This window comes from Schistocerca nitens, chromosome 3 (assembly GCF_023898315.1).
Source record: "Schistocerca nitens isolate TAMUIC-IGC-003100 chromosome 3, iqSchNite1.1, whole genome shotgun sequence".
In the NCBI taxonomy this organism is placed as follows: Eukaryota; Metazoa; Arthropoda; class Insecta; order Orthoptera; family Acrididae; genus Schistocerca; species Schistocerca nitens.
The window spans coordinates 279,237,927-279,261,538 of record NC_064616.1 but is presented as its reverse complement, the minus strand read 5'-3'; the positions used below and the strand labels follow the sequence as shown (position 1 = coordinate 279,261,538).

The window sequence follows — 23,612 nt, the reverse complement described above, 5'->3', positions numbered from 1 at the left end:
ACTTTCGCCACATCTACCAGTAAGAGCAACATAAAGGTTATAATTTGGAGCCGATTTCGTCCCACATCACCTGCACCATCTCGGACATCGAAGCGAAAACTCTGATGGAGGACATCACCTGTGATGGCGTCAAGAATGCGATAGCGAAGTGTGATCCAAACAAGTCGCCTGGCTTGGATGGTATCCCTGTGGAATTTTACTGCGCTTTCCAGGATTTGGTGACGCCAAGACTGACTATGATGTTTCACGAACTGTTGACGGCAGCCACCATGGTTCCACCGCCATTTGTCGAAGCCATTATCGTCCCAATTAACAAGCCATCGCAGGGGAATATGGCTGCATATTACCGCCCCCTAAAGTTACTCAATGCCGACTACAAGACAATTGCATATATTTTGGCGACACAATGCCATCGAATCCGTCCGAGTATAATATCCATGGAACAAACGACGCCGGGTGGACACATCAGTGCCCAGACAGCCACAAGTGAATGTCGAGATGTGATTGTTCTAGCAGCTACGAGCGATGTCTGTGCAGCGTTAGTGGCCCTCTATTTTGACAGCAAAATGGCGCTGAGCACTATGCGACTTAACTTCTGAGGTCATCAGTCGCCTAGAACTTAGAACTAATTAAACCTAACTAACCTAAGGACATCACACACATCCATGCCCGAGGCAGGATTCGAACCTGCGACCGTAGCGGTCGCTCGGTTCCAGACTGTAGCGCCCAGAACCGCACGGCCACTCCGGCCGGCTTTTGACAGCACTTTTGATCGTGTGTGACATGGTTACCTCTTTGTTGTCACGGAATGGATGAGCTTCCCGGCCCCCTTCATTGGTACCCTACGACGTCTGTACACCAGTGCCCACTCCCTTGCTCAGGCTAACGGTCATATGACCAGATTGGTGCCGATCCACCGTTTCTTATCACAGGGATGTCCGTTATTGATGGTCCTCTGTGCTCGTTCCCTGGGACCACCTAATTGGAGTCTCTCGAAGCACTTGTCAGGATTCACCCTGCGACAATGGACTTTCCGCTGTTGTGTATGCAGACGACTTGTTGCTGCTTACAGGAAGAAACCACCCACGTACTTGATCTGATCTCCGTGTATGGGACGTGGCAGGCAATGCTTTGAGTGTTGCCAAATCAACGCACTCACACAAGAAGAACTGGCGCCTCTACCTCACGTCCAGAGCCTCCAATACCTTGGCATCATCTGTATGTCCACCACCGGTCGCATCGCAGTGGTCAACTTCCGACGTTCCCTCGAAGTCGCCCTCATGACATTGCCTCCATTGCCTTCATGCTTTGCATAATGTGGAATATCTGAATGTGCGTGTAGTTTCCAAGCTGGTGCACGTAGTACATGTCTTTCCGATGTCACCAGCGATTGGTCACAGCCTGCAGGTTGCGTTGGGCTACGTCCTGAGGGCTGGTCAAATATGATATACTCTCCGTCCCCTGGACAGCAGGCGAACTTGAACCCACCCCCAATGTCTGGGGTCGTACAGCGGCCTTATATCTAAACACCATGCGCAAATAGTGATCTGGCACAGGAAACTCACTTATGTTCCAGCTCTTGGACATTTACACGCCAGCCTCCATCTCCCTACCGGTGTCGGTAGGGAATGTTGCGCCTCTATTTACGCATCTGTCTTTGTGGATCTTAGCTATACGTGCATGTTGGTCTCCCATGTAAGTCCCCCACCCCTACTTCCAAACTATTTCTGCATTCAATTGCTGTGTGATGTACCTTGCAACAACGTTGAGATTAAGTATCAATTAACGAGGTGGACGGCGGTGTGGCGCAACCTTCATCAGCCGTACCTCGCGACATCAGTCGGAGCGCCACGGCATCATGTCCCCAACAGAAAATTCGCCACTAACAGGCGTTTACGAGCGACTGGTTTCATGGACATTCCTTTATGCTCCACCTGTCACTCGGTGGACGATGACGTGCAGCGCTGGACATGCGCCAGCGTTCGTGAAATCTGGACACTGGGGCGGCAAATGGTCGCCTGTTTCATCTGCGCCCCTTCATCTGTGGTCGAACTATACGTTTTCATTTGCGCGGAGGACGTGTGTTTCCCAGCAGCCAAGACTCATGCGATAGTCTGGGTCACAGGATGGACAGTCGCTTACCTTCATGGAGACGGGGACAAGTCGTGGCTCGGTCTTGGGACCCTCATACAGACTGAAAATGAGGTAACTGAACGACGTTCACTTTATCGCGCCATTTTGGGCAGTTACCTCCTTGGAGTTTTGTGCAAAACCCTCCTCTTTTGGAATGTGCCTGGCTAGACTGCTGTCGAGGTGCACTACTAACACCCCGCGCGTTATTTCAAGCCCGTTCAAATGGTTCAAATGACTCTAAGTACTATGGGACTTCCAGAATGAGCTTATCACTCTGCAGCGGTGTGTGTGCTGATATGAAACTTCCTGGCAGATTAAAACTGTGTGCCGGAACGAGACTCGAACTCGGGACCTTTGCCTTTCGCGGGCAAGTGCTCTACCATCTGAGCTACCCAAGTTCGATTCACGCCCCGTCCTCACAGCCTTACTTCTGCCAGTACCTCGTCTCCCACCTTCCAAACTTTACAGAAGCTCTCCTGCGAATCAGAGCACTTGCCCGTGAAAGGCAAAGGTCCCGAGTTCGAGTCTCTGTCCGGCACACAGTTTTAATCTGCCAGGAAGTTTCACTATCGGACTTAACATCTGAGGTCATCAGTTCCCTAGACTTAGAACTACTTAAACCTAACTAACCTAAGGACATCACACACATCCATGCCCGAGGCAGAATTCGAACCTGCGACCATAGCAGCAGCGCGGTTCCGGACTGAAGCGCCTAGAACCGCTCGGTCACAGCGGCCAGCTTTCAAGCCCGTGGCGGGCGCAGTGCCTGACACTGCACTGTCCTTGTTTCCCATTCCCGCCTCCCCTACCTAACACTGATGCGTCGCCCGATGTAATTTCATGCTTACAATTTTCTCCTTCCTTGACTGTCCCGTATGTCGACTTCCGGTTGATTGGTGGTGTTGGTGACGCCATGGCCAGGCGTGGTGGGCAATCCCGGCCCATTACGCTCTCGCCCTATCTTCGAGCCGGAAACGACCTACACGTACTAATATTCCATCACCCCTACCATCCGTCTGCTTATAAGGAACGGTCATTTTTACCCATTTGTATTTTCTGACGTTGTCTGATGATTTGATGTATTGTTTGTTTGTAAATAGAGTTTATATTTCCCTCTCATGTTCCATAAAAAGGGTTCACTAACGCAGCTTATGAACTATGAAAACTGATAGGGAGCGTCCACTTCGTAATTTATGAATATTTTTTTCAACACCGTAAAACGCAGATAAACGTATGTATGTATCTCCAGGCATTGCACTGAAACTACTTCCCGATGTAAAAAACAAAAAAAACAAAAAAAAGTTTCTATGGCACTTTCTTACTGATTAAAAAGGTCCCGGGTTCGAGTCCTAATCCAGTACATAGTTTTAATCTGTTAGGAAGCGTCGGATTGCAGTGTTGTACGCTTTCAACTTCAGAAAACAAATTACCGCACAACACTTCACTAAATTATGGGCTGTGTCATTTCGTTTTGGCTTCCCTAGTAAAGTGCTGAGGATCTGTGGTACGTGGATTTCAATGTGTCGTAGGACAGGAGAAGTGTACCACGAAACAAAAAATAAATTAATTACCTAACTTTATTTTTGAGATGATAATTAAAATTGTACGACTACACCTCATACAACGATTGAATTAAGAACAGCAATAACTAAAGAACCAGAACGGATAATGTTATATGAGCTCTATGCCAGCTTTGGACCTGCGAGAGCGTGCTTTTACTTCGCAGCACTCGGCGGAGTCGCTGACGGACGAGGCGGCGGGCGCGTTCAGCATGGCGACGGTGCACACGCCGGGGTTGCTGTCGCCGCAGTACAAGCAACTGTTGACGCAGTTCTACCGCGTCAACGTCACAGACGCTACGGCTGGCGACCCACCCCACGGTGAGTACCCAAAATGCTCCCCAGGCAGCACTCAGAAAGACTCTACAGTGTTTCCTTGTCACAGTCGACAAATGGCTTCATGCAAGCTCTACGTTGTAATTTTTTTTTTTTTCACTGGTGACAAAAGCTTATAATTTGGTCCACCATTATTGACTTTTTTGTCCAGATTTACGCGAATACATCCCACCTCACCTCTAAATTGTTCGGCCGGTGCCACAAAGCACTTACATGTAGGTTTTGCACCTTGTCACGCACAAATCCATACATATTACAAAACAGAATGTATGCACAGTTATGTATGTATCTATCTATCTATTTATGTTCCACGTCTCCTCCAAAAACACTGGCCAATTTCAACCAGACCTGGTACACCTATTACTTCCTGTCTGAAAAGAATCGTCGTGGGGATAAGAACCAAATGTTCAAATGTGTGTGAAATCTTATGGGACTTAACTGCGAAAGTCATCAGTCCGTAAGCTTACCCACTACGTAACCTAAATTATCCTAAGGACAAACACACACACCCATGCCCGAGGGAGGACTCGAACCGGGATCAGCCGCACAATCCATGACTGCAGCGCCTGAGAACGTTCGGCTAACCCCGCGCGGCGGATAAGAACCACCAATCTGAAAGGGATAGGGGTCGGTATGAAAAAGTTGTGCAACCCACTACATATGAACACCCAGACTTCATCCAGTAATTGCAAATGAGGGTACTTAGTGAGTTATAACAAACTTTACACATAATTTCAAATCTCTCAAAAACTTTTTCTCGCTGACAACCGTCATAAAATGATGAAAGGAAAGAAGATTTTCGCTTACTACAATTCCGCTGTTCATACTGTAAAAGTGCCGCATCAGGCGTGACGTTTTAATTTACTAGTACTTTACTTTTGCGGCAGAGTTTACAGACATTATTCTCACATACCATTCAATGTACCTGCAAAATTATATCATTGTTTGACACCTATTTCAGGAGATATGACGTCATAAGCACTGAGATACGTCAAAAACTGCCGCATCATCCATGACTTTTAATTTATTACGTCTGTATTACCAACTCTGTTCGCAACACATTTCACAGGCAGTATCCAAATAACAGCACTGAATGTACCTGCAAAATTACATCACTGTATGACACATTTTCCAGGAGGTATAACACCATGGAGATCGAGCTGCGTGAAAACGAAAGTACAGCTCGAAATTCGCAACAGATACAGATGAAATATGTCTACAAACATGTGTGAAACGTGTTATATATATATATATATATATATATATATATATATATATATATATGTGTGTGTGCAATATGTGTGAAATATGCGTACTCTCACAAAGACGCAGGTGAACAGTTCCTCTTACACCCATGAGTCGGTTTCAATCAAACTTGTTGCGCATACTAAAGTAATTACCATCTGGGAACAAATACTGTGGGGTAAGAACAACAAGGCCAGCTGTTGGAGTGGGCCTCATAACTTGGGCGTGGAAAGAGAAGGTGTGGGGGAGGAGATGGACAAAAAGGAGGGGAAGAGATGGACAGAGAGGGATGTGGAGGAGACGACCAGAGACATGAGGACGATGAGGAGAAAAATAAAGAAAAGGGAGGAGGAGATGAAATACGGATCAGGAGGAGATTGACATAGAGGAGGGAAGTGCAGATGGACTTAGAGGGGGAAGGAGGTGATGTCAGAGAGAGGGAGGAGGAGCAGATGGGCAAAGAGAAGAGAAGGAGAAAATGGGTAGAGAATGGGGGGGAGGTGGTGACGTACAGTGGTAGAAGGAGGAGATGGACTAACAGAAGATTGGAATAAATACCTACCCAGGCTATTTCGGGTACTCACCTAGTTGTTCGATACAATCCACACCACATAGTTACTGAGCAGAGCACATATAAAAGAGAAGCATTGACTCTTACTGATAAACTGATCTATAGTTTCATTGTTCCTCAATCGGTCTGGCAGAACGGTTCACACACACACACATACATACATACATACATACACACTGAACGTCACTGGTGCCTGTCGTTCTGTATTTTGTTTGTTCCATGTGCATATTGTCGCTTAAAACCTATACACATTCCTCTGAATCCCAAACGACAGCATGCACTTTCTCCACCTATCACACTTCCAACGATTCGCCGCTCACTCAACTCACTCTCCCAGACGTGTTGCTCTTGTGAGCTCTCAGATTGCTTGGGGTAGAAAGTATCTTCACAGGATGCTTATATGGACAATTATGTACATGGTTACCCGAGGCTTTGGTTTGTCTCAACGAAACACTATTTCACAGAAAACACATGTTACTGAATTAACTACGAAATAAGTAATTGTGTCACCTCTCATTTAAGAAACGGATGTGTTAAATAGTTATGAACCAGTCCACTGGTTTTAACAATCGATTGACCAGTCGATTGTTTTTTCCTTCCACTCGATTTTTTTTTCACTCGAATGAAACAACCGAATGAAACTAGTCTCTTTGGCCATGTCAACTAAATAAATGTTTTCACTCGCTCTCCTGGTTTAACTGGTTTCAATGAAATTTACTCACAATTGCGGAATCTGTCTGACATTAGGCGTATTAGGTAATGTAGATGTTACCTATTGGTGACACATGAAAACTTGCCCCAGATCAGGACTCGAACCTGCGTTTCCCTGTTGTTAAGAGTAGTTGCCTTAACCACACCGACCCAAACTTCCATGTGTCACCGATAGGTAATATCTTTATACCTAATGCAGCTAACGCCAGAAACATTCCGCAGTTGCGAATCAATTTCATAAATTTAGTGCAGCTGCAAGATCATCACCAATGTCTTATTCTTCAGACATCGTTATAAATAAGTATCACAAGCCTTGACGCGCAAAATTACGATCGTCGAATATGTTTATCTCCTTGAAACACTGTCGCGGAAATCCAAGCAAAGTTTCGAGCGATGGGGTTGTAGACAGTATGACATGTGGAAGTTTGAGTCGGTCCTGGAAGCGTCCTCGAATAGCCGTACTAGTTGAGGCGATCGCTTGTGAGAAGTGGGAAATCTGGGTGCTAGCCCCGATCCGTCACAAATTTACGTGTGTAATATATATCTTCATAACTGATGCAGAAATTTTAAGAAAGATTCCGCAATTGTGAATACATTTCATAAATTTAGTACAGCTGCAAGATGGTCACAACCGTCTATTTCTTCAAACATCGTTAAAAAAATTAAGTGGTTTCATTAAATGAAACAATAAGTTCACTGTTACCAGTCACCGTTTTATTTATTTCCACGACGCGTTTCGAAGGTTTAAACCTCCATCATCGGGTGGATTTACATTAGTAAGTATTACATTTGTGTGTGTGTTGTGTTACGATTTTTGGAGGAACTTGTGGCACTGCCTTCAGTGATCACAGGTTCCTTTTGCTGTCGTAACGACAGCAAAAGGAACCTGTGATCACTGAAGGCAGTGCCACAAGTTCCTCCAAAAATCGTAACACAACACACACACAAATGTAATACTTACTAATGTAAATCCACCCGATGATGGAGGTTTAAACCTTCGAAACGCGTCGTGGAAATAAATAAAACGGTGACTGGTAACAGTGAACTTATTGTTTCATTTAATGTCAGTAACAGTCACGGTAAAGCCTAACCTAAAAATGTTCGCATTTAAGTGGTTTCGCTTAATTTGAGACCAGCGACTGACCCAAGCCTCTGACATTTACCGCAGTTACATAAATGTTGTCAACCAGTTCCCAGATTTCAGTTAGTTCGTTTACATCTTTTTCAGCCATTTCGGCTATACTCATATAACTTTTTTGGAGACAAATAACGTCCTTTTTTTTCATGGAGAGGCGAATAAAAATATGTTTCTAAAAATGAAGTATGTCTTTGTATATTTAAATACGAACTTTTCGTAATTCTGGCATTAAATATGGGTTTTTGGTTGGTTTTAAAAGGATAATAACTGGCGCTACATTATAAATGTGTATTTAAATAAATTAACATTTATTATTTCATTTAAATTTATTGAAGCTCTGTAACTCACTTTGCCGCTGGTTTGCACCCATCACCGATAAAACGCCGGCCGCAGTGACCATGCGGTTCTAGGCGCTTCAGTCTGGAACCGCGCGACCGCTACGGTCGCAGGTTCGAATCCTGCCTCGGGTATGGATGTGTGTGATGTCCTTAGGTTAGTTAGGTTTCATTAGTTCCAAGTTCTAGGGGACTGATGACCTCAGATGTTAAGTCCCATAGTGCTCAGAGCCATTTTTGAACCGATAAAACAATTATTTTTCTGTAAATGCTGCAGTGATGTAAACAGAAAGCATATAAGACATAATTCTTTTTAATTGTTTGGTGGCTTAATCACTTGTTATTTAAGCACGTACAGTCACTTGTCGGAAGTATTTTTTGCGAGAAATTTTTGTCATCATTCTTTAATTTTCGATGAATTTATTTAATTAGTATTGTTTCATAACACGAATCATCCTTGCGGATACTGTATATCGCATTGAATTTATCTTCAGGATCATTTCTTATCCAGTGATATGATTTCTTCCATTCCCACGTTACTGAGCGTTTCGACATGCTGATTCAAACTCAAAGTTCACTAATAAAAACGCATATTCATAAAAAATTGTTCAAATGGCTCTGACCACTATGGGACTTAACATCTGAGGTTATCAGTCCCCTAGAACTTAGAACTACTTAAACCTAACCAACCTAAGGACATCACACACTTCCATGCCCGAGGCAGGATTCCAACCTGCGTAGCGGTCGCGTGGTTCCAGACTGAAGCGCCTATAACCGCTCGGGCACACCGGCCGGCTCGCATATTCATAGAGATGGATAAAAAACTGAAGTGAAAGCTACTTATTGCCACTCAATAAGAAGTAAATAACGGAACCACATTAACAATGGTGAAAGGCGATAACAGAGTGCAGTCAACAACAATGATTTAACAATTGCTAACGATCCAGTGTTTCCGCTCAGAACTGAATGCGCTGCACTGCATCGACTGTTTTCATTCGGTTTGTCACACAGACTGACTTCAATCAAGAGAATGAATGAACAGTCCAACTGAAACTTAAGGCTACAGCCAACTGAGTCAACTATTTTCATTCGGTTGCTACCATAGACTAGTTTCACCCAAAAGAATGAACTAATAATTCAGCCGTTACGTATAACTACAAGCGAATTAATTGACTGTTTTCGTTTGATTGTTTCCATGAGTAGTGTTAAATAATGCTAAGAAGTTTGAGCAGTCTGCCCAGTGTGTCCCCCCATCTATGTACCTAGTCCTTATGCCACTGATGATTGTAGGAAACTTTAAAGAAGGTAATATTAGAGTTCAACATCCCACTGACGACGAGGTCACGCAGCGTAAGCTCGTTTTGTCAAACAATGAAAAAGGAAACGGGGCGTTTCCTTTCAAAGAAACCACCTCCATCTACATAGCACCTGCACTTCACACTTGGCAGACGGTTCATCGAACCACTTTCACACTACTTCACTACGGTCCCAATCTCGATGAGCACACAGGAAAAACAAACACTTATATCTCTCAGTTCGAACCCAGATTTCTACCCACGTAGATGGACATCAATTACATATTTCCGCATTCCAAGAAGAAAATTAGAGATTGAAAAGATTTCGCCGATTGAAAATCGCCTTTGATTTAATTACTGACACTGTAACTCCCGTATCGTATCCGTGACGCTGTCTCCCCTAATTCACGATAGTACAAAACGTTCTGCCCTTTTTTTAACTTTTTCGAAGTCCTCTTTCCTCCGTCAGTCCTATACCTCACAACAAGACTCTAGCAGGGGGAGGACTAACGTAGTGCAGGCAGTCTCTTTAGTAGATTTCTTGCATCTTCTAAATGTTCTGCCGCTGAAACACAGTCTTTTGATCGCCTTCTCCACATCATTGTCTATGTGATCGTTCCAACTTAAGTTGTTCGTAATTGCTATCCCTAGGTATTTATTTGCACTGACAGCCTTTAGATTTGCGTTATTTTTCGTAGGACCTAAATTTAAGGGGTTCCTTTTAGTACTCACGTGGATGACCTCACACTTTTCGTTGTTTAGAGTCAATATTTACTTTTCGCACCATAAAGATATCTCGTCTAAATCATTTTGCAATTCGTTTTGATCTTCTGATGACTTTACTAGACGCTAAATGACAATATCATCTGCAGACAATCTAAGAGCGCTCCTCGGATTGTCTCCTAAATCATTTATATACACTCCTGGAAATGGAAAAAAGAACACATTGACACCGGTGTGCCAGACCCACCATACTTGCTCCTGACACTGCGAGAGGGCTGTACAAGCAATGATCACACGCACGGCACAGCGCACACACCAGGACCCGCGGTGTTGGCCGTCGAATGGCGCTAGCTGCGCAGCATTTGTGCACCGCCGCCGTCAGTGTCAGCCAGTTTGCCGTGGCATACGGAGCTCCATCGCAGTCTTTAACACTGGTAGCATGCCGCGACAGCGTGGACGTGAACAGTATGTGCAGTTGACGGACTTTGAGCGAGGGCGTATAGTGGGCATGCGGAAGGCCGGGTGGACGTACCGCCGAATTGCTCAACACGTGGGGCGTGAGGTCTCCACAGTACATCGATGTTGTCGCCAGTGGTCAGCGGAAGGTGCACGTGCCCGTCGACCTGGGACCGGACCGCAGCGACGCACGGATGCACGCCAAGACCGTAGGATCCTACGCAGTGCCGTAGGGGACCGCACCGCCACTTCCCAGCAAATTAGGGACACTGTTGCTCCTGGGGTATCGGCGAGGACCATTCGCAACCGTCTCCATGAAGCTGGGCTACGGTCCCGCACACCGTTAGGCCGTCTTCCGCTCACGCCCCAACATCGTGCAGCCCGCCTCCAGTGGTGTCGCGACAGGCGTGAATGGAGGGACGAATGGAGACGTGTCGTCTTCAGCGATGAGAGTCGCTTCTGCCTTGGTGCCAATGATGGTCGTATGCGTGTTTGGCGCCGTGCAGGTGAGCGCCACAATCAGGACTGCATACGACCGAGGCACACAGGGCCAACACCCGGCATCATGGTGTGGGGAGCGATCTCCTACACTGGCCGTACACCACTGGTGATCGTCGAGGGGACACTGAATAGTGCACGGTACATCCAAACCGTCATCGAACCCATCGTTCTACCATTCCTAGACCGGCAAGGGAACTTGCTGTTCCAACAGGACAATGCACGTCCGCATGTATCCCGTGCCACCCAACGTGCTCTAGAAGGTGTAAGTCAACTACCCTGGCCAGCAAGATCTCCGGATCTGTCCCCCATTGAGCATGTTTGGGACTGGATGAAGCGTCGTCTCACGCGGTCTGCACGTCCAGCACGAACGCTGGTCCAACTGAGGCGCCAGGTGGAAATGGCATGGCAAGCCGTTCCACAGGACTACATCCAGCATCTCTACGATTGTCTCCATTGGAGAATAGCAGCCTGCATCGCTGCGAAAGGTGGATATACACTGTACTAGTGCCGACATTGTGCATGCTCTGTTGCCTGTGTCTATGTGCCTGTGGTTCTGTCAGTGTGATCATGTGATGTATCTGACCCCAGGAATGTGTCAATAAAGTTTCCCCTTCCTGGGACAATGAATTCACGGTGTTCTTATTTCAATTTCCAGGAGTGTAGATTATGAACAGCAGACCTCCTATAACACTTTCTTAGTGAACACCAGATATCACTTCCCTTTTAGTCGATGACATACCGTCAGTTATTGTGAACTGTGACTTATCTGACAGGAAATCACGAATCCAGTCTCCCAACTGAAACGATAATATATAGACACGTAATTTGGTTAGAGCCGCTTGTGAGGAACGGTATCAAAAGCCTTCTCTAAATCCAGAAATGTGGAATCAATTTGAGAGTCCCTGTAGATAGCACTCATTACTTTATGAACATTAAGAGCTAGTTGTTTATCACAAGAACAATATTTTCTGAATCCGTACTGACTATTTGTCAATAGATCGTTTACTTCGAGCTAATCAGTACACATGCGACAGTATGCGCTACCTAATATGTTCCAAAACGCCGCGCATGAAAGCGAGATTTTTTCCTGTACACATCTTGTGTACTATTGGTGATAGGAAGAGAGGGTCAAGTGTTTTAGATAGTAATTGGGGTAGGGACAATTTGTACATCAAACGAAAGGATCGTACTACTATAACTATCCTATAGTACACAGTTCAAAATATGAATATTACACACTTCCTCCAGCTTAGGCAAATGGAGCAAATCGGTTGGTTCCTTTTGCATTAGGGAGGCACCATTTAGTTGAAGTGCGGCTCTTGGTTCAAACGGCTCTAAGCACTATGGCACTTAACATCTGAGGTCATCAGTCCCCTAGACTTAGAACTACTTAAACCTAACTAACCTAAGGACATCACACACATCCATGCCCGAGGCAGGATTCGAACCTGCGACCGTAGCAGCAACACGGTTCCGGACTGAAACGCCTAGAACTGCTCGGCCACAGAGGCCGGCGCGGCTCCTGAGAAAACACGAAAAACATGGTTTTTGGGTACCAAAATCGAGCCGTGGGTTCCAAGACGGCTACGCACAACAAATGGCTAAAACGTTTACGATATGTTCCTAAGATCCCGATCTCTAATAACCTTCAAATTTTTTTGTATATCTTTATCCGTTTTCGAGATACAGAGGTTCAAAGCCACCCTACTTTTGCACGTAAAGTAAATACGTGAAATCTAAATAATATATAACAGTAGAAAATTGCTCAAGTTTTAACGGTACATTCTCTAGACATTTATCTAGAATCATTACGTTTCCGGTTTCAAAAATCTTTATCCGTTATCGAGAAACACCCAAAAATATGGTTTTTGAGTACCAAAACCGAGCTGCGGATTTCAAGATGATAATGTATAACAAATGACTGTTATTTTTACGATGTATTCCTAAGATCCAAATCTCGAACAACCTTGACAATTTTCTTGATATCTTTACCGTTTCCGAGACTCACGGGTTCAAAGTTACCCTACTTGTACACTTAAAACAGCACGTAAAATTCGGTGTGAGGCGAGAACGTAGTTTATAAAGTGACGTAGTATGGAGAAATAATCTGTTAAGTGTCTCCATTATCATCAGAAAGTTTCTGGGAACCCCATGTTGTTGTAGCACTGAAGCAAATGCAAAATTTTTGTTGTTGGTTGGTTGGTTTCGGGAGAGGACCACACAGCGAGGTCATCCACCCCACTGGGTTAGGGTCGGATGGGAAGGAAGTTGGCCCCATCGTTAACACCTTAAAAAAATTTCCCAAAAAGTTTGGCATGCGAACATACGAGGTGTGACAATAAAGTAATGAGACTGATGTGACAAAAAAAATGTTGCTTACCGTTTTAATCAAGTTTAGTGTTGTCTCCTTCAAAGTAGTTCCCCTCTGATTGCACACACTCTTTCCAGTGCTTCTGCCATTGACGGTAACATTTCTGGAACTCATCTTCTATAATATCCTCCAAGACCCTCGTCACAATTTTTTGGACGTCTTGTGTTGTTTGAAAATGGTGTCCCTTGACCACCGTTTTGACTCTTGGAAATAGAAAAAAGTCGCACGGAGCGCTATTTGGCGAATAAGGTGGCTGTGGTAGTACTGAAACCTCTCGGGCACTCCGGCCGGCTGGGGTGGAAGAGAGCAGCCTACAGTGCACGGCGTCATCCAACGAGAACGGGCCCCTGACACTGAAATGCCCTATTGAGGAACGAGAGAGACCCGCTGGGGAAGTGGCAACCGTAGTTGCAGTAACTCTAGGCCGCTTAGCGCTGTGAAGCGTTTAGCGGCGTGTGCTTGTTAGCGATGCTCCAAAGAGCGTCGTTTGGCAACTAAGCCAGTTTTACCTTATTCGCGACGAAAGTGTCCTCTGGCAGCTACGCAAGGTGCAGGGAGCAGGCGCTGGTTAGGTCCGCTGCTCAGCTGCTACTCCATCATGGGAATCAGCAAAACGGCGCGAGGAAAGAAATGGCTCTAAGCACTATGGGACTTAACATCTCAGGTCATCAGTCCCCTACACTTAGAACTACTTAAACCTAACTAACCTCTGAGGTCATCAGTCCTCTACTATTTAAACCCAACTAACCTAAGGACATCACACACATCCATGCCCGAGGCAGGATTCGAACCTGCGACCGAAGCAGCAGCGCGGTTCCGGACTGAAGCACCTAGAACCGCTGGGTCACCGCGGCCGGCGCCGTGAGTAATGAGAATGATGACCAAGGGGCATTACGTTACTAGTTTGTCGATAACTTGAGAATTTAGGTCTGACGGGAAGCGTGTTAGGGTAGTCCGATCAGTTGCAATGACCGCTGTGTCCGGATGGCTCAGTGACTGATTTCGACAGCGCTGATGCGAGCACCCCTTGCTTGCGTCTCGCCTGTCGTGCTACTTGCGAGCCGGCGCGCGATTGTGTACTTAAGCGTCGCGTCTTGTCTTCGTGTCCGAATTAACCAACCGTCATGGTGTTTTTCTTTCGCCAAATGGTTCAAATGTCTCTGAGCACTATGGGACTTAACTGCTGTGGTTATCAGTCCCCTAGAACTTAGAACTACTTAAACCAAACTAACCTAAGGACAACACACACATCCATGCCCGAGGCAGGATTCGAACGTGCGACCGTAGTGGTCGCGCGGTTCCAGACTGTAGCGCCTAGAACCGCGCGGCCACTTCGGCCGGCCATTTCGCCAAGCCACGATTGAATTAATGTTTCCTTTGGATCATGAGCGACTCAGAGCGTACTAAGTTGATTGGTTTACACGTGACGAAAAGCGTCTCCCGCCGTAAGATGTTCTCGGCATTCATTTTTCGATCCTTAGGACCAATGTGAACATAAAGCTGGTGAATCAAAAGCTGAGCGCTAACGTTGTGATGCGCCATGCTACTAACGATCTCAAGTTCCGATACTCTGACGGCCATATAGGAGCTATCGTGGTTGATCACGCTGGTTTTGGCCTCCGAACGTTGCAGGTTTTCGAACTGCCGTTTCAAGTGCCGTCGGACACTGTGGTGGCCGCCTGTAAACCTTACGGAAACGTCGTCGGTCACGTTATGAGACGTGGAAGACGTTCGAAAGATACCGTGTCCTCAATGGTGTACAGCAGACAAAAACTGAACTGAGGATGCACGTGCCTCCCTACTTGGTAACTGCCGGTTGCCGAGCTGTCGTCATGTACGATTGTCAGCAGCGCACTTGTTCAGGTTGTGCCCAGGAAGGACACGTCCGTGCTGAATGTCTCCGACGTACGCTGGTTCAGACGCCGACCGGCGACGTCGCTCTACCTGAAGCGCCCACTGTGTTACCTCTGTCTTATGAGTCCACGGAGGGGCTGCATGCTGCGCCCATTCTGAATCGGTTGACACCAGCGTCGACTCCTCTTGACAACACAATGGACGTTTTGCCTGTGTTACCTACACTGCCGCCGGAGGCAGTACCAACGGACGATGGCCGTCAGCCCACGCAAGCCGTCCGTCCCGACCTCATAGTTATTAATCATAGAGCTGTACCGACCACCGCTTTTCTGCCGTCTGGCCACATGTCGGACAATAGCCGTCCGCCATCCGACCCGGAACAACATATTAGGAAGCAACGGTCGCTGAGGAAACGGAAGAGACAACGACATACCTCTTTTGATGACTGCCTCCATCGGATGTGTGCATGGGATGACGACCCTGCTACTGATGATGCGCTGTTCTCTGAAGCCCTGGCAGCTGGCGACGCGACGTCTTTCCCTGCCTCCATCTCCAGTCTCAGCGTCCACCTCCACACACCGACCTTCCCATATCTGAGTAAGATGCGGTTGCCTCCCTTTTTTATTTATTTATTTATTTATTGTTCCGTGGGACCAAATTAAGGAGAAGTCTCCATGGTCATGGAACGAGTCATTACATGAAATTACAACACGATATTAGAAACAGATAAAATGAAATATAAAAAAACATATTCAGGTGACAAGTCGTAAGTTTAAATAAAGAAAATCAACAATGTAACACTGGAATTTGCTTAATTTTTTAGCCCTTCCAGGAGATCCTCGACAGAGTACGAGCTGCATTCAAGTTCTAAGGCCTCCGATTTTTTTTCTCCGGACTGGAAAGAGATAGAAACATGCGCATTGTTTTAAAATGAGGCCGCGTTCATTGTCAATACGTCCCAGAGATGGCAGCACCGTACGGCAGATGGAATTTTACTGCCAGCGGCGAGAATGAGAACTGTTTTAAATACTTAAAATGGCGACGTTTTCCTTACTTGAACAGCGCGCAATCATTCGTTTTCTGAATTTGCGTGGTGTGAAACCAATTGAAATTCATCGACAGTTGAAGGAGACATGTGGTGATGGAGTTATGGATGTGTCGAAAGTGCGTTCGTGGGTGCGACAGTTTAATGAAGGCAGAACATCGTGTGACAACAAACCGAAACAACCTCGGGCTCGCACAAGCCGGTCTGACAACATAATCCAGAAAGTGGAGAGAATTGTTTTGGGGGATCGCCGAATGACTGTTGAACAGATCGCCTCCAGAGTTGGCATTTTGTGGGTTCTGTGCACACAATCCTGCATGACGACCTGAAAATGCGAAAAGTGTCATCCAGGTGGGTGCCACGAATGCTGACGGACGACCACATGGCTGCCCGTGTGGCATGTTGCCAAGCAATGTTGACGCGCAACGACAGCATGAATGGGACTTTCTTTTCGTCGGTTGTGACAATGGATGAGACGTGGATGCCATTTTTCAATCCAGAAACAAAGCGCCAGTCAGCTCAATGGAAGCACACAGATTCACCGTCACCAAAAAAATTTCGGGTAACCGCCAGTGCTGAAATAATGATGGTGTCCATGTTCTGGGACAGCGAGGGCGTAATCCTTACCCATTGCGTTACAAAGGGCACTACGGTAACAGGTGCATCCTACGAAAATGTTTTGAAGAACAAATTCCTTCCTGCACTGCAACAGAAACGTCCGGGAAGGGCTGCGCGTGTGCTGTTTCACGAAGACAATGCACCCGCACATCGAGCTAACGTTACGCAACAGTTTCTTCGTGATAACAACTTTGAAGTGATTCCTCATGCTCCCTACTCACCTGACCTGGCACCTAGTGACTTTTGGCTTTTTCCAACAATGAAAGACACTCTCCGTGGCCGCACATTCACCAGCCATGCTGCTAATGCCTCAGCGATTTTCCAGTGGTCGAAACAGACTCCTAAAGAAGCCTTCGCCGCTGCCATGGAATCATGGCGTCAGTGTTGTGAAAAATGTGTACGTCTGCAGGGCGATTACGTCGAGAAGTAACGCCAGTTTCATCGATTTCGGGTGAGTAGTTAATTAGAAAAAAAATCGGAGGCCTTAGAACTTGAATGCACCTCGTAGAAGGAGTGAGCCGTGAGGAAACTCTTCAGTTTAGACTTAAAAAAGTTTGGGCTACTGCTAAGATTTTTGAGTTCTTGTGGTAGCTTATTGCAAATGGATGCAGCAGAATACTGCACTCCTTTCTGCACAAGAGTCAAGGGAGTGCATTCCACATGCAGATTGGATTTCTGCCTAGTATTAACTGAGTGAAAGATGCTAACTCTTGGGAATAGGCTAATATTGCTAACAACAAACGACACTAAAGAAAATATACAGAGTGAGTCACCTAACGTTACCGCTGGATATATTTCGTAAACCACATCAAATACTGACGAATCGATTCCACACACCGAACGTGAGGAGAGGGGCTAGTGTAATTGGTTAATACAAACCCATAAAAAATGCACGGAAGTATGTTTTTTAACACAAACCTACGTTTTTTTAAATGGAACACCGTTAGTTTTGTTAGCACATCTGAACATATAAACAAATACGTAATCAGTGCCGTTTGTTGCATTGTAAAATGTTAATTACATCCGGAGATATTGTAACCTAAAGTTGATGCTTGAGTACCACTCCTCCGCTGTTCGTTCGTGTCTATCGGAGAGCACCGAATTACGTAGGGATCCAAAGGGAACGGTGATGGACCTTAGGTACAGACGAGACTGGAACAGCACATTACGTCCACATGCTAACACCTTTTTATTGGTCTTTTTAACTGACACACATGTACATTACCATGAGGGGTGAGGTACACGTACACACGTGGTTTCCGTTTTCAATTACGGAGTGGGATAGAGTGTGTCCCGACATGTCAGGCCAATAGATGTTCAATGTGGTGGCCATCATTTGCTGCACACAATTGCAATCTCTGGCGTAATGAATGTCGTACACGCCGCAGTACATCTGGTGTAATGTCGCCGCAGGCTGCCACAATACGTTGTTTCATATCCTCTGGGGTTGTAGGCACATCACGGTACACATTCTCCTTTAACGTACCCCACAGAAAGAAGTCCAGAGGCGTAAGATCAGGAGAACGGGCTGGCCGATTTATGCGTCCTCCACGTCCTATGAAACGCCCGTCGAACGTGTACCTCACCCCTCATGGTAATGTACATGTGCGTCAGTTAAAAAGACCAATAAAAAGGTGTTAGCATGTGGACGTAATGTGCTGTTTCAGTCTCTTCTGTACCTAAGGTCCATCACCGTTCCCTTTGGATCCCTACGTGATTCGGTGCTCTCCGATACACACGATCGAACAGCGGAGGAGTGGTACTCGAGCGTCAACTTTAGGTTACAATATCTCCGTATGTAATTAACATTTTACAATGCAACAAACGGCACTGATTACGTATTTGTTTATATGTTCAGATGTGCTAACAAAACTAACGGTGTTCCATTTAAAAAACGTAGGTTTGTGTTAAAAAAACATACTTCCGTGCATTTTTTTATGGTTTGTATTAACCAATTACACTAGCCCCTCTCCTCACGTTCGGTCTGTGGAATCGATTCGTCAGTATTTGATGTGGTTTACGAAATATATCCAGCGGTAATGTTAGGTGACTCACCCTGTATACTGTGAGGGAAATGTCAGAATTCCCAGACTATTGAACAGGGGTCGACAAGAGGTTCTCGAACTTACACCACATATAGCTCGAACAGCCCGTTTTTGAGCCAAAAATACCCTTTTTGAATCAGAAGAATTACCCCAAAATATAATACCATATGACATAAGCGTATGAAAATATGCGAAGTAGACTACGTTTCGTGTTGAAGTGTCACTTATTTCAGATACTGTTCTAATGGTAAATAAAGCAGCATTTAGTTTCTGAATAAGATCCTGGACATGGGCTTTCCACAACAGCTTACTATCTATCCGAACGCCTAGGAACTTGAACTGTTCCGTCTCGCTTATAATATGCCCATTCTGTGTGATCAAAATATCGGTTCTTGTTGAATTGTGAGTTAGAAACTGTAAAAACTGAGTCTTACTGTGATTTAGCATTAAATTATTTTCCACAAGCCACGAACTTATTTCATGAACTACATTATTTGATACTGTTTCAATATTACACACAAGATCCTTCACTATCAAGCTGGTGTCATCAGCAAACAGAAATATTTTTGAATCACCTGTAATACTAGAAGGCATATCATTTATATAAATAAGAAACAGCGGTTGCCTCAGCACCGACCCTTGGGGAACGCCCCACTTAACAGTGCCCCATTGGGACTGAACATCACTACAACTCTCAATATTGCGGAGAATTACCTTCTGCTTTCTGTTCTTAAAGTAAGAGGCGAACCAATTGTAAGCTAATCCCCTTACTCCATAATGGTCCAACTTCTGCGGTAATATTTTGTGGTCAACACAGTCAAAAGCCTTCGTTAAATCAAAGAAAACACCTAGCGTTCGCAACCTTTTATTTAATCCGTCCAAAACCTCACAGAGAAAAGAGAATATAGCATTTTCAGTTGTTAAACCATTTCTAAAACCAAACTGAACATTTGACAGCAAATTATGTGAATTAAAATGCTCCAGTAACCTTGTATATACAACCTTCTCGATAACCTTAGCGAACACCGATGGCATAGAAATAGGTCTAAAATTGTCAACATTATCAATGTCTCCCTTTTTATAAAGTGGCTTCACTACAGAGTACTTTAATAGGTCAGGAAACCGACCACTCCTAAAGGAAAAGTTACAGATATGGCTAAGTACTGGGCTAACATACATAGAACAATACTTCAGTATTCTGCTAGATACCCCGTCATATCCATGAGAGTTCTTGGTCTTTAGTGATTTAATTATTAACTCAATCTCCCTCTTGTCAGTATCATGGAGGAGCATTTCAGGTAACAGTCTCGGAACACTTTTTTCTAAGAGCGCTATATGATTCCCTGTTGGGACTAGGTTTCTATTTAGTTCACCTGCTATATTCAGAAAGTGATTATTAAATACTGTACATATATGCGACTTATCAGTAACACGGATATTCCCACTACGCACTGATTCTATATCCTCGACCTGTCTCTGCAGACCAGCCACTTCCTTTACGACTGACCATATGGTTTTAATTTTATCCTGAGACTTAGCTATTCTATCTGCATACCACATACTTTTTGCCTTTCTAATAACATTTTTAAGCACCTTACAATACTGTTTGTAATGGGCTGCTGCATTTAGATTTTGACTGTTTCTAACGTTGTGATATAATTGCCACTTTGTTCTACAAGATATTCTTATCCCTCTAGTCAGTCACCCAGGCTGCCTGTTTGTGCTAGTACCCTGTTTTGAACGTTCTAACGGAAAGCAACTTTCAAAGAGCACGAGAAAAGTCTTGAGAAAAGCATTATATTTATCGTCTACTGTATCAGCGCTATAAACATCTTGCCACTCTTGTTCCTTGATAAGGTTTACAAAGGTCTCTACAGCATCTGGATCAGCTTTCCTAAACAGCTGATGACTATATTTAACACGTGTTGCAGCACAAAAATCTTTTAGAGTTAAAATTTGTGCATCATGATCTGAAAGGCCATTAACCTTTTTGCTAACAGAATGCCCTTCTAGTAATGAGGAATGAACAAAAATGTTGTCTATGGTTGGTCTACTGTTCCCTTGCACTCTCGTTGGAAAGAATACGGTTTGCATAAGATTATATGAATTAAGGAGGTCTACCAGCATCCTCTTCCTTGCACAGTCACTTATACAATTAATATTGAAGTCACCACATATAACTAACTTCTTGTATTTCCTATAAAGTGAACCAAGAACCTCCTCTAGCTTTAGCAAAAATGTTGTGAAATCGGAGTCTGGGGATCTATAAATAACAACAGTTAGAAGTTTAGCTCCGTTAAATTTAACCACACCTGCACAACATTCAAACACCTTTTCAATGCAGTACTTTGAAACATCAATTGACTCAAATGGGATGCCGTTTTTCACATACATGGCTACTCCCCCACACCGCAAAGAGCTCCTCGAAAAGCTGCCAGCCAACCTGTATCCTGGTAAAGGAAGCCTCTGAATTATCTCCTTATTTAAGAAGTGTTCAGATATACCAATAATTTCAGAGTCAACATCTATAAGCAGTTCACTAACTTTATCTCTAATACCTTGTATATTTTGATGAAATATACTAATTCCCTCATTACTCGGATACCTAAGCTTTGTCAAAAGTGGTTCCTTTGTTAGAGAGACTTCCCTTAAGCAGGAATACCTATCAGCTGACTTCAATCTAAAAAAGGTGCAGCTCTAACACCCACTACTGCAGGAATTTTCCCATGAGTGATCCCACCCACCCCACCTATGCTGTCAGCTATAAGCTTTGCCAACCTCCCCTTCCCATACCTGTTGAGGTGCAGACCATGTCTAGTGAAACCCGTCCTCCTGATAGACTCCGCCGACACCACTGAAATGTGACCCATGCTTTCTGTCATCAGCGCACCCCCAAGTCTCATGTTATTACGCCTGACGGCTGTATTAAGATGAGGCCGATCGTGACGCTGAAACAGTTCCACGAAATGCACATTCGTGTTGCCAGTCTGAGTGGCTATCTTTTCCAGGTCACCATCTATGTCATACTCCCCATCCCTATCAATACTATTACCAGCCCCACCCACAATCACTACCTGATCCTCTTTACTAAAATTCCTACATAACCCCCCTATGCTAACAGTCACTTGAGCCAATCCTGCATTAGGCTTCACAATGCTGGTGACCTGGTACTCACTCCCCAGCACTTCCTGCAACTGCTGGCCTACACCTCTGCCATGAGAACTACCTAACAGCAGAACCTTCTTCTTCCTCTTCGACTTTGCAACTGTTCTAGCCACCGTAACTACTGAGGTCTGCTGCATACTTCCTACATCTACAGCTACTAGAGATTCCTCTCCACTAGACTCTGACAGTTGGTCATATCTATTGTAAACACCAATAGTAAAACTATCTGAAAATCTTCTTCTCCTAGCAGATCTCTTACCAACAGCCAGCTCCCATTCCCCAAACCCCTTCTCCCTCCTCATCCTATCTAGCTCCTCCTGTGCGTTTTTCAACTGCACCTGAAGGGCACAGATCTTACGCTTTCTGTGTCTGGCACTACCTGTGGGTGCATTTCTGGTAGTGTTCCATAGAACAGACCTGGTGCCACACCTGTCTCCTGGGCGAAAGACGTCGATGTCGAGGACGGACGTTCTGGAGGTGTACACAGCAATGTACCTCCCTTTGTAGGGTCGGCTCCCTCCCCATCATAGTGCTGTATCCTTCCACGTGGGCCTAACAGGCACCTCCCTGTGCTTCCCTGTGTTTCAATCACCTCCTGGCGATGGCAGCTTTTCAGACGTATCGCATAGCCGCCGTCATTGTCAACACCATTCGAGTACTCCACAAAACTGCCTTTACTACATGATATGCTGCATGCTGCGGACATTCACGTTGCCCTCCTTCAGGAGGTGCACGTTTCAACTTTCTGTTCTCCCCATGGTTTTACAGCACATGATTCCCATGCTTCTCCTAATGGTAGTGGGGTGGCTGATACAGTTGCCTATCTCCCTATGCACGTTTTGTGGCGTCAGTATCGTCAACGTCTATGTGCCATCTAGTTCTGATCGCCAACGTGAACATTCCAACTTCTTCTCCGAGACAGTCACGCCTCTTTTCTGGGGTCGACAAGGTGTACTGATCATGGGAGGCGATTTCAACTGCACCCAGGCACCCAACGATCAACTACCACGTCACTCTCCGTGCGCTGCGCTAGCGACAATTCTCCAGCACCTCAGTATTATGGATTCTTGGGAGCACGTTCATGGTGATCGTCCGGGGTCATTAGCCATTCTTCCAGCCGCCTCGATCGTGTTTACATCTCTCACAATATTATTAGTGGGGTGCAGGCTGCTGAAGTCTGTCCCACTGCGTTCTCTGACCATGATGCATAAAATTGTGCCATTAATCTCTGCCGTCAACGGGTTTGGCGCGGCTGTGGACCATGGAAACCGAACACAACCCACCTTACTTCACCCGACTGCCGGCAGCTCATCGAGACCACGTGGACAGCTTGTCTTCGAGGCTGCGATACATATCAGTCTGTCCTGTCATGGTGGGTGCTCTGCACAGAGCCTTCCCGGCCTTGATTGGTTAGGGAAGGGAGGTCGCGGTGTGGCGATGAGGAATCCAGGAATTCTGTTTCATCATTCTCTGGGAATGTACTATGATGCCGTATTCGCCAGAGCGCCAGG

The 23,612-nt window shown here is 45.3% G+C and overlaps 1 protein-coding gene across 1 annotated transcript in view; it reads left to right on the top strand.

Moving 5' to 3' along the window:
- The window catches only part of LOC126249574 (intracellular coagulation inhibitor 3-like), a 200,968-nt gene that overhangs the window by 108,065 nt on the left and 69,291 nt on the right, over positions 1-23,612 (top strand). Inside the window, exon 4 of the mRNA XM_049951239.1 lies at positions 3,860-4,013. Within this exon, the coding sequence (XP_049807196.1) occupies positions 3,860-4,013 (154 nt within the window). The remainder of the gene's footprint in view (positions 1-3,859; positions 4,014-23,612) is intronic.